We start from the raw sequence: 16228 nt of genomic DNA on the forward strand, positions 1-16228 counted from the left end.
CAAAACATCACCCTTGAGTCAGCAGGAAACGAGTTGCGCGTCTTGCTTGCTTGTGACTTCCTGGATGAGATTTTTCAAGCTGCAGGGAGCAAGTACCAGAGAGACCAGTTCGCCAAGCAACACCTTCCGTACGTAAAGCCCGAGGAACACGTGCTTGATGTCGGTGACACATTCCAGTACGTGCCCATAACTGGTGTATTGCGGAACCTAATGCTGTCTGAGAGCTTCTGCAACCACCTTGACCACGACTTGACAGCTGGGCAGTCATCACCAATTCTCCGAAGCTTTCGTGATGGCTTAGTGTACAAGGAAACACTGTCTGCACTTTTGCAGAATGGGTTACAGTACACTTTGTTTCTTGTGCTGTATAGTGATGAGGTAGAGATTGTTAACCCTTTAGGGTCGAAACGTGGAGTTCACAAAATCCTCGTTGTGTACTTCAGTGTGATAAACATCCACGCCCGATACAGGTCGCAGCTTTGAGCCATCCATGTAGCACTTGTTGTGCTATACAAGCTTGTTGACAAGCATGGAATGGATGCAATTTTGAAACCGCTTGTTGCTGACGTGTCAGCTTTGAGTACAACTGGTTTCACTGTGCAGAAGGGTGCAGCTACTCTAAAAGTCACAGCAATTCTTGTTGCTTTCTGTGGCGATAACCTTTCTAGGAATAGGCTGGGCGGATTCACCTGTTGTTTCAACAGAGGACATCCCTGCCGATTTTGTACTGTACCGTATTCAAAGCTTAGCACTATTTTCCATGAAATTAACGTGCAAGTCCGAAATAAGACTTTGCACAGAAGCCACGTCGAAAGTGCAAAGGTGAATCAGCCTCTAAGTACAGCACTTTATGGGGTAAGAAGTGAGTCTCCACTTTTAGGTATTGGGTACTTTGACGTGACACTACAGATTCCACCCGACCTGATGCATGACTTACTTGAAGGGTCCATACCTCACGTGCTCACAGAGGTGTTGCGCGGCCTCATCAGCAGTAACATCATCAAGTACTCAGATCTCGATAGCATCACAACATTCAGTTTCGGTACACAGGATAAAAAGAATAAGCCTGAGGTAATGAGCAAAAGCTTTCTAAATGGGCAAAGTGCCTACAAGGGTACTGCGTCTCAGAGGTGGTGTCTCTTCAGGTTTTTTTCGCTCATGTTCGGAGACATTGTTCCAGTGAAGAATGTGCACTGGGAAGTGTACCTGCTGCTGAGGAGGGTTGTAGACATGGCATTTGCTGACGAGATTCCACGTGACCACCTTGCGTGTCTGCAAGATGAAATTCGGTATTTCTTGACTGCCTTTGCCACTCTTTACCCAGGTAAAATGATCCCAAAGCTCCATTTTTTTGGTGCATTATCCAAGGCTAATTAACGAACTTGGCCCATTGAAGCAATATTGGTGCATGCGCTACGAGGGCAAGCACCAGTATGTTAAGACGATAGCTTCACGCAATCAGAACTTCAAGAACATATGCAAGTCAACTGCAGAACGACACCAGTTGCTACAGAGCTTTGAGCTCTCCAACTTTGAGTTGGACGGTGGTATTCAGACAACAAAGTCCAGGCCTGCAAAGCAAGAAGACTTTGCCCCATGTGTGCATGGAGTCTTTTCAGTTGGTGTGCCTGTGTGGGAAGTTGCTTCTGCCACTGTTGAACACTCAACATACAAAGCAATGAACGTTGTCATCCTAGAGAAACTTCAGTTCCCCAGTTTTGGACAAATTGCAAGGCTGTATGTATATTGCGGTAGCCTGCTTTTACTTGTAAATGTGTTAAGGACTGTGACGTTTAACCGACACCGTTGGTCATATGTTGTCTGCAAGACAGAAGAGCAGAAACTTGTAAGACCCATAAACCTCACATCACCCCAAGTTATTGACCTCTATTTTAAATCCGAGCTGGTGCTAAGGCCTGAAATAATGATTGCTGAGTGAATCGACAGCACTCACTAGTGATGACTCAGTATGCATGACATCTACGCGTCATTGAACAGGTTTAAATAAAAGTGTTTATCTTCATTGAGAGCTGTCTGCACTTTATAGTGATTACGTAATATTACTTATATTACCACATTATAGCTAAATAACGGTGTGGTCACTGTGGTACAGAAGCCATCACTTCGTCTCCTCCTAGCCCATTAAACAGGTATTGACAACGACATAAATTTAAGAACCAAATCACATTTTTAGATACATTTCGTTCAGCTATAAAAATAACATTCAATATAAAGCTTAATAATTAACTTCTCGAAAGGCTGATTCTGGTTGGGCGCGAGCGGTGTCGAGATAATTTCAGCTAGTAAAGTACACCAGCTTTGCCACTCTGGCTAGTAACGACGGCATTTACTACCCCCGAGATTTTGAGGTATTAAATAGTTAGTAACGGTCATAGGGAGGTAGTAACTGCTGTAGTTACTAACTTGTTACTAACTTTTTCTTAAGAGTGTACGGTCAAAGGACGTAAAGTTCGTTCGGATACCACTATTTGGTCAACTCTATGAATACGAAAAGTAATCTATGCACGAGAAAACGATTTCGGGACGTGAGCCCATAAAACCGCTGACGTTAGAGATATGACACGCAAGCGACCGACAACCTTGATCAGAAGCCCGCCAAAGCGCCGAACACGACACTTCGCACTTCGCTTCGCCCATAGAGGCTTCGCCGAGCTTTCATGAACGATCGCTCTCGACTCGTTTTGTTTGCCCGCTTGCTCCAACCTGTCGATTCTGCCCGGGCTCTACAATGTCTTATGTTTTAGTAGAATTTCTACTCGACAAGACCCAGCCTGTTGTGAGTTCCGACGATGTAAGGGACTTTAGCGGTGTAGTTGAAGACGACGAGGTGCACCAGGGGGGCTATGTTCGAGAAATGTTTCGTTTCTCCTAAAAAGAAACGGAAGTGACGGAAATGACGAGATCGCGTCTGATTGACTAGAGGTTCAAATGACGAAAGGCGGAACTTTCGTCAATTGAGCCTCTAACCAATCAGACGTGATATCGTCACTTTCGTCACTTCCGTTGCTTTTTAGGAGAAACGAAACATTTGTCGAACATAGCCCCCCTGGTCTACTGGGCCGGTGACGCGCGAACAAAAGGATCGTTCTACGACGCGAAAGTACTCTATATGGCAGGTGAGCAGAACTGAAGTACGGCGAGTGATGTACGAGTTCTTTGCATAACATGCTGGCAGCTTAACTGCATTTGCAGCCGAAGCATCTCCTATAAAACCAACAGTCAAATCGTGTTTAACGGTGGCGTAGCATGAGAAAGAAGAAGACGCCGTTTCGAACGGCCACGTTTTCCATGTTCTCCGGGGAAAATTTATCGGCCGCTGGCCGAGGAAACGTTATGACGTCTGATAACGTTACAGAAGACTACCGGATAATCCTGCCACGTCTGACATCAGGTAACCTGAGCCTGAATTCCGTTTTCTTGCATGGGGACCTCTCGGCGCGCCCGTATCGAGCTCCTGATTTTCGAGACGCCCTACGTGGCATCGTCGAATTGAAGGACGTTGTGAGCCTCGGACAGTTCCAGATGTCTCACGTCTGGATGCAGACGTGTGTCAACGCTGTTACCAAGGCAAAGCTCGTCGCTCAACGAGAGCTCCGCGTGAAAGGCCGAAAGTGCCTCATCATTGACCCGGACAAGCAAGAAGTAAACCTAAAGCTTCTTTGGCTTCCACAGCATCTAGAGGATCGACGAGTTATCGAAGCTCTCGCCCCGTTTGGCAAAGTGCGATCGATCAAGAGAGAAAAATGGAGGTGCAGCGAGCTTGAGCACATGGAGACTCTTAATCGAGAGGTAGTACTGGTATTAGGGGATGGTGTCAATGCCAGTCAGATACCACATCTCCTTCAAGTCTACGGATGCCAGAGCCTCGTCCTTATTCCTGGCCGACCTCCGCTGTGCTTGCGCTGCAACAAAGTGGGACATATTCGACGCTACTGTAGAACACCGAGGTGCTCCAACTGCCGGCGGTATGGTCACCAAACCGAGGAGTGTGTCAACGGCGCCACCTATGCGGACATGTTACGACAACGTCAAACACACGAAGATGACACAGCGGCGGAGCTCCTAATGGACCTCAGTGAGGTAGCTGACGTCACCGGGGAATTGCCACCCGTTGAATCGGCCCATCCTTCACGAGACGCACGGCCCGGGGACAGTACAGACACCCAGCCATCACAAAACATCGACAAGAATGAAGAATTTCCAGTGTTGGAACCTGCAGCATCCCCAAACACCAGCACCACACAGAATGCGCACATGGAACCTGATGCGACTCCCGTACCGACTGTCTCCAAGGCTCCGACTACACCTCAGCACACAGTTAGCGAGGACGGCCCTTCCTCGAGCAGCAGCCAACCACTCAAGCGACCGGCACCGGTTGACACAGAGGCACCTTCGAGTTCAAGCGGGTCCTCAACACTACTCAACCGTGTTGGCGACGGAGACGTCGCCAAAAAGAAGGCATCGGGGTCCCGTGGCAAGCCGAACGCGAAGCCAGGAGCTACCTAAAGTGTGGCGAGTGTCGTTCAACGCTGAAATGCGGCCTCTATGAGGACGGATAGAAGCTAAGACTATTCCCCTAAATTTCACAACACTAAACGTCCGAGGTCTAAGATCTCGTGCGAGGCAGGTGCAACTTTGTCGGCTCTTGCAACGTGAGCGGCTGGACATTGTTGCGATTCAGGAGACAAAGATAGAGTCGTAGGAGGCCACAACAAGTGCGCTCCAGCCTTTTCTACACAGGTATGAAGTTTGTGTGAGTCACGCTGTGGGGCTATCGGCTGGTTGTTTCTTGTTTCTCCGCAAAGACTTGAACTACACCTCGCTCTCGTACACGGTTGACACTGAAGGTCGTTTAATCTGTTGTGACATTTACTTAGAGGGAATTCACTGGCGGCTGATTTGCGTTTATGCCTATAATGACTCTTCTAGTCGACTTTCACTTTTCCAAAATTTAGATGCTTTTCTTGACACCGACAAATGTATTGTCCTATTTGGCGACTTTAACTGTGTATGCGAAGCCCACGACCGCTCGACGATCAGTCTGAGACGCGACAACAGCAGTATCGCTCTCGAGAATCTTGTGCGCCAACACTGCCTAAGTGACGTCGGTGCTTCTCGAACGTCCATCAATCGCTTCACGCACCTGTAAAGTTCTGGCCACGCACGCCTTGATAGAATATACGTGTCTAGTTGTCTTTTGGAACACACGTTTGAATATTTGGTAACGCCGGTATCCTTCTCCGACCATTGTGTTGTAACCGTGAGGCTAGGCGAGAAACGCAAATATCTAGGCCAAAATGGGCGCTGTGGAAGTTAAACAGCAATATCCTTAAAAACAATGACTTTAATGAGAGACTAATTACCTGTTTTATGGCTATTCGTAGTAATACCGATCTTTCCATTCTTGCACAGTGGGATAGTTTTAAGCAAGAAGCTAAAAACATCGCAATTGAGTGTGCGTGTATTCAGGCATATCATGAGAAAGCTGACAGGCGTGCACTTACAGATAGCCTTCACGAACTGTATGAGCTGGAATGCGAAAAACCAGGTAGTTTTCATGAGGAAATTTGCTTTCTCAAATCTGAGCTCCAACGCCACGAGCTTCAGCGTTACCGAGGAGCGGCTGTGCGATCAAGATGTCAACGCCTTGTGTCGGCCGAACAACCTACTAAAAAGACTTTAGATGACGAGCGCAGGCACGCCTTAGCTAAAGAAATTCCGGAGTTGCTATGTAATGGCGCTTACTCAAGAAATACCGAAAACATTATGAACACATTCACACAACACTATCAAAACTTATTTGGTCAGGTCTCCCCCTCATCAAATGAAGAGTATGCGCCTCTCGTTTCACTGCTGCCCAGCTTGAGTGACGAGGACTCCGAACTATTTACTAGACCGTTTTTTCTCAAAGAGATATGCCAGGCCGTGGGGTCTCTTCCTAGCTCGAAGGCACCTGGACCAGATGGCCTCTCAGCAGAATTTTATAAGCAACACATAGACATGATATGCCCATTCCTCCTTGAACTTTTCACAGCTTCACTTCAGTATGGCAGGTTACCTCCATCGTTTTATCAAAGTCACACCGTGTTAATACCAAAAAGCTCCGACTCCGACAAGTTAAGGACTGTTGAAGGGTATCGCCCAATAGCGCTCTGCAATGTCGATTACAAAATATTTGCCAAAATTCTTACTAAACGTTTACAATGTGCCATTTCAAGAGTGGTTGGTGCTCATCAAACATGCGGGATTAAAGGCCGCACAATCCAGACAAACATTCACGTAGCGCGATCAGTTCTTCATTGCTGTGACAGTTTACAAGACCAAGTAGCCATGCTTCAAATTGACCTAGCGAAAGCTTTCGATCGCGTAAGCCATTTCTTTTTGTTTGCTCTTTTAGAACACATAAACGTAGGAAAGGTCCTCCTTAACGGTATAAAAATATGTTATTCCGAGGCAACAACTCGAATAATAGTTAACGGAGCTCTTTCCAAACCAATTCACCTTCATTCATCTGTAAAGCAAGGATGTCCCTTGTCTCCCCTTCTGTTTGCATTATATTTGGAGCCTCTGTGTTTAAGTATACTGAAAAGTACAGACGTAAAAGGTTATAAATTGTTATCTCGTGAAGTGAAAGTTCTGGCTTATGCCGATGATGTAGCTTTTTTCTGTGTTGATAAGCCAAGTATCGACGCTGCATTACAATTAACCCAGCAATTTTGTAAGGCAGCTGGAGCGCTGGTTAACACCTCCAAGTGCTGTGGACTTTGGTATGGGACTTGGGGGACAACGCCCTCGGATTATGCAGGAATGGCGTGGTCTGGCGAGCCAACTACTTACCTTGGCGCGCCACTAGAATGTGTTCGAAATAGCTCACGCTACTGGACAGAAAGTGTCAAAAATCTTAAGCGCAGAGCGGACATGCTGAAGCCTAACCATCTTTCGGTGTTTGGCCGCGCTACTGCATGTAACATCTTCCTAGTCGCAAAACTCTGGTACGTGCTTCAGGTTATTCACTGTGCCCGAGGACACCTTCAGCGTTTCCATAGGATATTTGCGACCTTTATATGGGACTCTTCATGGGAGCCAATGCGGCGCGACAATCTGTTTCGGTCTATCGAAGCGGGAGGACTAGGCTTAACCCACTTATTTCTACGGAAAATTGTTTCACGTTTCATGTTCCTCAGAACGTCTTCCCACCCGTTCATTAGGACCTTTCTCCAAACTCACTTGATGGATCTAATCCCTGACCTCGTTGTTTCATCCGACCATGTGGCAATGCCGCGACCTTTTGGCTTTCTCAAAGAAGTCGTCGAAGCTTTTGAGTTTTTGAAAGTGCGTTTTTCTTTGGATTATTTATTCACCGTTTCCAGAAAAGAGCTCTACCATAACCTAATAGATTCGCTATTTCCAGACCCTTTATATCGCAGCCACTATCCAAACAGTACAGATCAAGATGTTTTAAAACGAGTTCGCAAGATGCGCGTTCCCCCGACTGCAAAATCATTTTTCTTTAAGCTTCATACTAACACACTACCCGTAAAACCATGGCTACGTGACAAAGGAATTTTTGTACCGTGGTCGGTCAACTGTCGTTTATGCAACACGCCAGAGACTATTGAGCATTGCTTTATTTTTTGCACAGATGCATACCTTTTCTGGGATGTGCTTCAAAGGACTATCAAAAAGGACTTGTATATCAACGCATACTCTATTCGTTTTCTTCCGGTGGAAGATCCAGACACATTTCCCGCAAATTTTTTTATGTTGCTTGGTATGCATAGTCTCTGGAAGACTCGCATGATAGACAGAAACGCTGATCCACCAAGGACTACCAAATCGAATTTTATCGAAACATGCAATCACGTAATAAGTGTCCTTGATGAACTCGGGGAAAAGCCAAGATGGTACTGGCGACTCGAAAAGTGCCTTTCGTTTCCTGATTTCTGATACAGCCGATTCAGTCCTGCGCACCCGAAGAGCTGTGCAAATTTGTCTAAATTGTAAAAGTGTTGGTGAAAATGTATCTGAATAAGCTTGTATAATCTCAGTGCATTCTCGTTTCATAACTGCAACTATGACCCATGTGCCCACCCGTCTGTGCTTCCATGCAATAAAGAAAAAAAAAAAAACGGTGGCGTAGCGTAGGGGTTAAGATGTCCGATTCGTATGCATGTGGTCGCGGGTTCGATGCGCGGTGGTTCTGCTTTTTTTTTTTTTCGAACATTTTGTTTTATCGAGGCATTTGGCGATATTTATGAGTGCGTATAGCTTTACTCTTATATAAATGCTGCCCTTGTTGATGAAATTCCCTTGGCAGTGGCAGTCAGACAACGTCTGATGGACCATCAGATGACGTCTGATGGTCCATCACGTTCCACCAAGGCTGCTGACTGGCAGTCAGTGTGTCAAATTACGTACCTTGATGGAATTTTCAATAGGGAAGGATGCTTTGAACAAAGTGGTTCGACACAATGGTTCGACAAGTGTTAATTGGTGTTTGCCTCTCGTGGGCCCTGTTTCGTTAAATGAAGTGTAATCACAGAGACGCAGTCGCAAATTACCCTGTATCATATTATAAAGAAACTTCAGCCATTCTGTTTTTCTCCGGGTTGCTAAATCACTCAATCCCGATCTTGGGTACAAATCTGAAACGGATGACATAAAACCATAACGGTTGTACACAAACCGCAATCTTTTTGTTTTTTTGCACAGTCTCTAAAATATCGATTGACAGCTTTCTATGAGGGTCCCATACAATACATGCATATTCTAGCATTGATCTTATCATGGTTTTATAAGCAGTCAGTTTAGCTTCAGGTGAAGACAGGTTAATATTTCGTTTTAAAAACCAGAGCTTTTGCGTTGCTTTACGAGCTATAAACTCAATATGTGCACTCCATGACAAATCAGAGGTAATTAAAGCTCCGAGGTAATGATATTGGTTAACAGTATCGAGTGGTACTCATTTGATACAACATGTAAAAAACAAAGGGTTGTTCTTCCGCGTCACGGCTATTTGAGCACACTTTCCACAGTTCAGAACGATATTCCATTTTATGCACCATGCATGAACCAAAGATAGACAATAATTTAATTCTTCCTGATCAGACGGGTTGTTTACCTTAGCAAATAAAACACAATCGTCAGCAAAAAATCGGCTTTGTACATTGGGGTGGTGTACCTTTAAATCGTTAATAAAATTAAAAACAAAAGTGGCCCAAGGACCGAACCCAGGGGCTCGCCCGAGAAAACAAGTGACTCGGGAAAAAAACAGAGTCAACACTAACACACTGCGTTTAGTTTTTCATTCCTCTTGGATGCCATTTCCTATGTGTAGTGGCCTGACATTAGTATTTTGTTGTGTCCCTTCTGCAAAAACACCGAAGTTTAATTAAGACCGGGTTCTTCCTTATACATGCAGGTCTTGGTAGCAAGCACCAGCCAATCAAGGCCAGATGTTTGCTCTTTGCCGCTCATCGCAAGTGTTTTCAAGGTGAGTGATTGATGCCTATCTGAGTTGTGTGTTTTATTCCTCACAGACACTCTATTTCTTGTCTTTATAGTGGTCTTGTGTCAGGCTTTTGTGTCTCTGTCCGGCCAAAGCATCTGTATTAGAATAATTGTGGGTTCTTTAGGATATGTGCAGGTATTCTTCGCAGCAAATGGCTGCCAATCAGGAACACGAGTTAGTTCTCGGCCACCAAGAGCAAGTATTTTCAAGGCGAGCTATTGCCCGCCTATATCAGTGATGTGATGGCTGCGCCAATTGCGCCAAACTGCGCCAAGGGGCTAACCCTGCTACATCCTGCTACATTTTGCCAAAATATGGGTAATCTGTGCCAAGCCTGCGCCAAAGGGCCAATTTTGGTCGCCTTTCAAAACCGAAACTAAACTAAGTGCCGTAACTGAGCATGCATGAGCTAGGCGGCGCAAACGGCCGCCCGACACAAAATACCCTGCATCAATCGTCCATGGTTTTTTGCATGGTTTTTCCGCCATTCCGTGTCTTCTTTCACGCTCTCGTCGTCTCGTAAGCGTAAGTCTCGTCTCGCGTTTTTTTTTTAACGATAGATGCCGGCGTGTGTGTGTGTGCTGCGACGCTAGCCTGCTGGGTACCAGCCATGACGTGACGCTGTGAAATGAAACTATGTTTCGGCGCGGCGGGAGTTACTTTTTGAGCTGAAGCTCTCGCTCCTGAAATCAACGGCCACACGACGTTGGAGATATGGAGCTTCCTAAACTGAAACATAAGGACCGCCGCATGTTCATCAACATTCATGTTCTTGTTTAAAACATACGCTGCTATAAAAATCCCTCTCTAGCTCAAAGACTGCTGTGTCGAAGTATTGATTACCCAGGTTTCTCTTGGTGAGCTTTCTTTCGAGAGGGACCCCGGTACGTGAAAAATGTGTTGTGAAGAAAAGTTGAAGTGAGCTAAAGCAAAGAAGGGAATGTCCGCACGCTGAACCCGCAGAGCGCGCTTGTTTGTCTCGAGTTCAGTCGTTGCACAAAGCGACCCTGGCTCGCGATGTCTTGCATCAATGCGCGCAGGTTTTTTTTTCTGTGTTTATCTCGTACCTCACTTGCCGGCCTTGCAAGCACGCGGCGCTGGACTCTTTTTTTTTTTGTCGCATGCTGGGCAGTTACATTTTGCATAGGCTTTTGGCAACCAGTTGGCGACGGAGCGGAGAGGCGTGGTTTCGCTTTCGATCGAACGGCCGTTTCGCTCGCGAGACGAAGCACGTGAACCTGCAAGCCTGCCGGAGTTGCCCTCACGTGCATGCGAACCAACGATGCGAACATAATTGCACGACAGAGGCACCAGCCGGGACGCTTGCAATTCATTGTTTTACATTTAATTATTTTTGACGAAAATCTGGCACCTCGGCAACCAGTAAAACGGTGGCAAGCGGTTTTTTGGAATTGCTTGGCAATGCCTACAGCACTTTACACTTGTGGGATGTCGCAATGTCTCTTTGGAGGCATTGAAATTGGACATTCATTACTACCCTAAGCTAAAGCAAAACTTGCTCCAGCCTTGCAGAATGTTTCGAAAAGCAAAAAGAAACGTGATTCTCTTCGCGTGTCCAGCAAAGATTCTCTTCGCGTGTCTAGCATTTAAAACAAATATCTTTATTTTTATTAAAATATCTGGCTTTAAAAGCTACTTTTGCTGCTCCAAAACACTGTTTTGGCTGCTCCAAAGGCCACTTTTTCTGCTCATAAATGGCTTAGGCCAATCACATCACTCCTATATGAGTTTCAGCATTTGCCAAGGAGCGCAAAAATCAAAGCCCGGGGGTTGGCCATTGCAAAAATGTTGACTCGGAAGCGCATAGGGAGGAAGCTTTACAAAAGTATCCACCTACCTCTACAAGTAAAACCGAAACTAAGAATGTAGATTCCATTTGAAAAAAAAAACAAACAAACATTGTCAGCCCGAATTAACTCGGGGGTGGCACGGAGCAAACAAGCCACAGTACGAGTAGGCTTGGTTCAGGCTTTTGTAGGGGTGGTCGATGACTCAGTGTTTTCTAAAAAGTTATCTTTTTCTAAAAGTGTGGTGGTCGAATATTCGGGGATGGGCATTGAATCGGGATTTTAAGGTAAAAATGTCATCCACATGTCGGGATTCATGTGCCTTGTCCCCCTAGCGAGGGGGACAAGGTTTTCAAAATTTTAGGTTCGCAAAAGGGGTGCGTCAGTATTGACGTCTCATTTTACATCAGGACTTTCATTTTAAAACTCCCTATAAATGACATGCCTAAAATTTGTTTGGGTGTACTTTCTCCCAGAAAGTATATGGTTCTGTCTCAAAAGGTCTAATCTGATGTTGACCGCACCTCAGGTCTCCACCGATGATTCATCAGGACGAGACCCAACGGGGACACTAGGGAGGAGCGGCTTAAGCAAGGGAGGCTACATATACGACAGCTTCTTGCGGACAAGAACCGAAAATAGATAGATGGCGAGTGTTTCAATTGCTATGCCTTTTGGCATGCACATTCTGTTTGTTATGATTGAAGATTCCTGCAGAGTTCAATTTCAACTATTGTTAAATACCGGGCATGGGCTCAGATCGCAGAAGCGCCTACCCTCTGATTCGAAACGATCCGCAAATAAGCAAAGGGCATACCAGACACCCATCCACCTTTTAGAGCGCAGCTCTTAGGGGCCCGTTCCCGGCTAGAGCGGCGTCGCCGTCGCCGTCGCCGTCGCCGTCGGCGTCGCCGTCGGCGTCGCCGTCGGCGTAACCAAGGTCATCCCAAGGTCACGTGACCCCCAAGGTCACGTGACCCCTCCAGGTCACGTGACCCCTCCCAAGGTCATCTCAAGGTCACGTGACCCCACGTGACTCCCAAGGTCACGTGACCCCTCGAGGTCACGTGACCCCTCCCAAGGTCATCTCAAGGTCACGTGACCCCAAGACCCCCCGTGACCCTTTGAAGGTCACGTGACCCCCAAGTCACGTGACCCCTCTGAGGTCACGTGACCCCCGAGGTCACGTGGTCTCCTCCCCAAGGTCACGTGACCCCCAAGGTCACGTGACCCCTCCCAAGGTCATCTCAAGGTCACGTGACCCCAAGGAGACCCCTACGTGACCCCCAGGTCACGTGACCCCTCTGAGGTCACGTGACCCCTCTGAGGTCACGTGACCCCCCGAGGTCACGTGACCCCCCTCCCCGAAGTCACGTGACACCCCATGCTCAAAATATTAAAAAAGCACATTAAGCGCCAGGTGCTGTGTCGTCTTTGCCACAATGGCGCCGGTTGCAGAGCTGACAGACCCGTGACTGGCACAAGCCATGGCATGGCCTTTGGCAACAAGGGAATCGAGATTAAAGAAGTAGCGCAGAAATTGGAGGTGGGTGGTGAAGGTGAGCAGAGCTAATGAAAAACAAGGATGAAGGGGGTTCTGTCGCATGAGGCATCTATGTCCCGTGCATGTAATTTTGAATGTGCTGTAGGCAGCTACTCAAAAAAAAATTGTTAGTTTATTCTCTCTCTCTCTCTCTACTTGTATGTAACTAATCGCAAATCTCTCTTGCAGTTTCCACGGCCCACAAGCCAGCAGGCGCCAGTTCGCTCTCGTTCAAAGGTGAGGATTCCAGATTTTCTAGTTTGCTCTGAAGCACCAATACTGAAGCCAAACAAAGGTACGGCATATTTGATTGACAGAACGACTGGGAACGCTTTCACTGAAGCTTGTTTTGCTGCAGTACACGAGTGTATTGCAGCAAAACAAGCTTCAGTGAAAGCGTCCCCAGTCGTTCTGAGCTCCGTCAATTAAATATGCCGTATCGCTTGTCTGTCTGGCTTCAGTGTTGCTGTAGGCGACAAAACATGTGCCCAGATTTGTCACAAGAGGCATATCATGTCACGCACATATAATTTTGATTTTATCCAGCTTAGTGTGCTGTAGGTGGCTGGTCAAAGAAATTGGTACTTGGACCCAACTAATCGCAAATCTTTCTGGCAGTTTCCAAGGCCTAAGAGCCAACAGGTCCCAGTTTGCTCCAGATTCCCGAAGCAGGAATACTGAAGCCAGACGACCGGTACAGCATTTTTAATTGACGGAGCTCAGAACAAGTGGGGGCTCCTGCATTGAAGCTATTTTTCTGTAATACACGCGAGCGACATTGACGTATGCTTAGTTACGTCGCAAGAGGTTATCTATGTCCCGCGCATGTAATTTTTTTAATCTTTCCGACTTAGTGTACTTTACGTGGCTACTCAATGTAATTGCTACTTGAACGCAACTAATCACAAATCTCTCTTCCAGTTTCCACGGCCTACAAGCAAGCAAGCACCAGTTTTTCCTCAAAGGTGAGCATTCCAGATCCTTTAGTTAGGTGCAAAGCAGGAACTGTGAAGCCAGACGAGCCGATAGGTATATTTAATTGACCGAGCTCAGAATGATCCGTGGCAGTGGAATGGAAGCTTATTTTTCCGCAATCAAACGCAGACATAATTTTGAATCTATCCGGTTTAGTCAAGGATTGCTACTTGTTGCGAACTAATTACAAATTTTTATTTTCAGTTTCTATATGGCTACATCTAGCAGGTGCTGTTTTCATTAAATTGTGAGGATTTCACATTCTGTTTTCAAACAGCAAGTTTTTGAATGAGGGCTCTAAACAATTAACTCTCTTTTGCAGTAAATGCCAGATCCTCCAGTTCAGGAATATGTTAAATATATCTGGTATGGATAAGCCCAATGTCTTACTTTTTTATTCATAATTTGACAACAGCAACACTTTTTATTTTATCACTCAGAAATACACACAAGCGACTGCATTGCAAAGAAATGTCGTGCTGAACGTGATATTCCAACTCGTATATAGTTTTATTGGTAGCCGATATAATATATTGGATTCCAATATCCATAATACGCTAAGTACACTGGAATCGTAAACCCTTATTGGATCCCCATAGACACATGGGGATCCAATAAGGGTTTATACGGTATTGGATTCAATGTTTTCAGCGCATTATGGATATTGGAATCCCATAACAAACCCTTATTGTAATACAATACAATAAATGTAATGTTTTCCAAAACACTGTTCATATCGTATTGTAATACAATAAAAAGATATTGTTTGCCAATATCCATAATACGCTGTTCATACTGAGGTTTTCCAATAGGGATACAGAGCGGTTCGTAAATGCTCCACACGATTTTTTTTCCAGGAAATCGCCAAACTGCTTCCCGTTGTCGGATACAATCGCACGTGGGGAGCCGAATCTGCTGAACATTTCTCCGAGCTTCCTTATGGTGGCTTCAGTGGTGGCAGAGAGCATTACATATACGTCGATTTACTTGCTGTTTGAATCTACCACCACTAGAAGCATTTTGTCTTCAATTGGCCCGCCAAGATCAACATGCAACCGTGTCCATTTATTTCAAGTTTTTGGCCAGTTAACAGGTGTGCTTGCTGGTGGTATAGGGGCGGCCTGTGTACAGTTGTAACAAACACGAGCCAGTCGTTCAACCTCACCGTACAATCCGGGCTACCAAAGCAATGTCCGGGCTACCCTTTTCATTCCTGTTGCGTTAACTCATTCCGCGGCTGTTGAGCTCGTGCGGTGAAGGCGAACTTCCACAATTTTTGTGCAACGTGCCTGTCGCACCAACACGATTGCCGGTCTTAGCAGCCTATATACGTGAGCTAGTCCTAAGCATTTGCAGTGAACAGCGCACTCAAATATGGCGTTCACTGAATACCCATATGAATACCGCTGTGGTGTACCATCAGGACCTGCTCTATACTTACAACCACTCCATCTGGAAACATTCCAGCACGCACCTCTCGGAGGGCCGAGTTTCAGCGGCGCCTCGTGCCGGGGATGAAAGTGCCGCCACAAGCGCCGAAAAGAATTAATCACGAATCCAGAAGCATGATCTTAAGCTGTCATTATCTGTACACATGGTGTCCCCAACACAATTTACAGAATTTTTTTTATTTTTTATTTCAAAAGGAAATTTGCACCGCCGAGCGCTATCCTCCGGCGAAATGTAGCCCTAGAGGTCCGAACCAGATACCGAGGTGTCACTACAAGCCGATATTTTTTCAAGAGTTAGAAATGATTTCAGGAAATTTTCCATGGGAAAACGTGGGCACATTAGGCTCTTCGATAAATGTATACTTTTATAGTTCGGAACGTTTCGAATAGACGACGGCCAAGTGACAACAGCCCATCTCGTGACCACAATCAAAAAATCCCCTTTTATTTCCACGCTCCACTCCTTATATAAGCGCTCAATAAATAATGGTGTCCTCTGGCGAGCAATAAGAAAAGCGCCACATCACCTTGGTGTATCTTTCATACACCGAGCAATAAAAAAAACACCACCACCTTAGCAGCGCCCACTCCACCATAAAACGAAAACAGGCGAAAATAGGCCCCATCTTTCCGAATTAAATTTAAAATGAATCACTTATAACGTCTGAATAAGATATCGGTTCTCGCTGAAACTTCGGCATCTGATTCGGCCCTTTAGGGCTACCTTTCGGCTGAAAATGAGCGTTCAGTAATCTGTAATGCACTTTTGCGGTGGAGTAAAGATATAACTTTTTGGGGGGCAGTTTGTACATGTAAGGAATGTTCTCGTGCCCTAAATTATCGAGAACCGTTCAATTCGCAAAGGTTGCGAAAGGGTTTTCCTTGACAAGTTTACTGATGTAACATTAGCGTAACACGG

At 45.9% G+C, this 16228-nt stretch overlaps 2 protein-coding genes across 2 annotated transcripts; both read left to right on the forward strand.

Moving 5' to 3' along the window:
* The first annotated feature begins 3281 nt into the window (after positions 1–3281).
* On the forward strand, positions 3282–4527 carry LOC120850300. The gene has a single exon (XM_040222750.1). The coding sequence runs from the start codon at positions 3310–3312 to the stop codon at positions 4525–4527; it is 1218 nt and encodes a 405-aa protein (XP_040078684.1). The 5' UTR covers positions 3282–3309.
* Positions 4528–7116: 2589 nt separating this feature from the next.
* On the forward strand, positions 7117–7968 carry LOC120850211 (the record flags this gene model as incomplete). The annotated part of the gene is made up of 1 exon (XM_040222656.3): positions 7117–7968. A coding segment is annotated over one exon (852 nt), but the record flags the coding sequence as incomplete, so codon positions are not given.
* Between the last annotated feature and the right edge of the window lie 8260 nt (positions 7969–16228).

This window comes from Ixodes scapularis, unplaced genomic scaffold (genome assembly GCF_016920785.2).
Source record: "Ixodes scapularis isolate PalLabHiFi unplaced genomic scaffold, ASM1692078v2 PGA_scaffold2__306_contigs__length_199485367, whole genome shotgun sequence".
Classification (NCBI taxonomy): Eukaryota; Metazoa; Arthropoda; class Arachnida; order Ixodida; family Ixodidae; genus Ixodes; species Ixodes scapularis.

Coding starts and splice junctions, on each gene's coding strand:
- LOC120850300 (XM_040222750.1), top strand. CDS start 3,310: ATGTTCTCCGGGGAAAATTTATCGGCCGCTGGCCGAGGAAACGTTATG.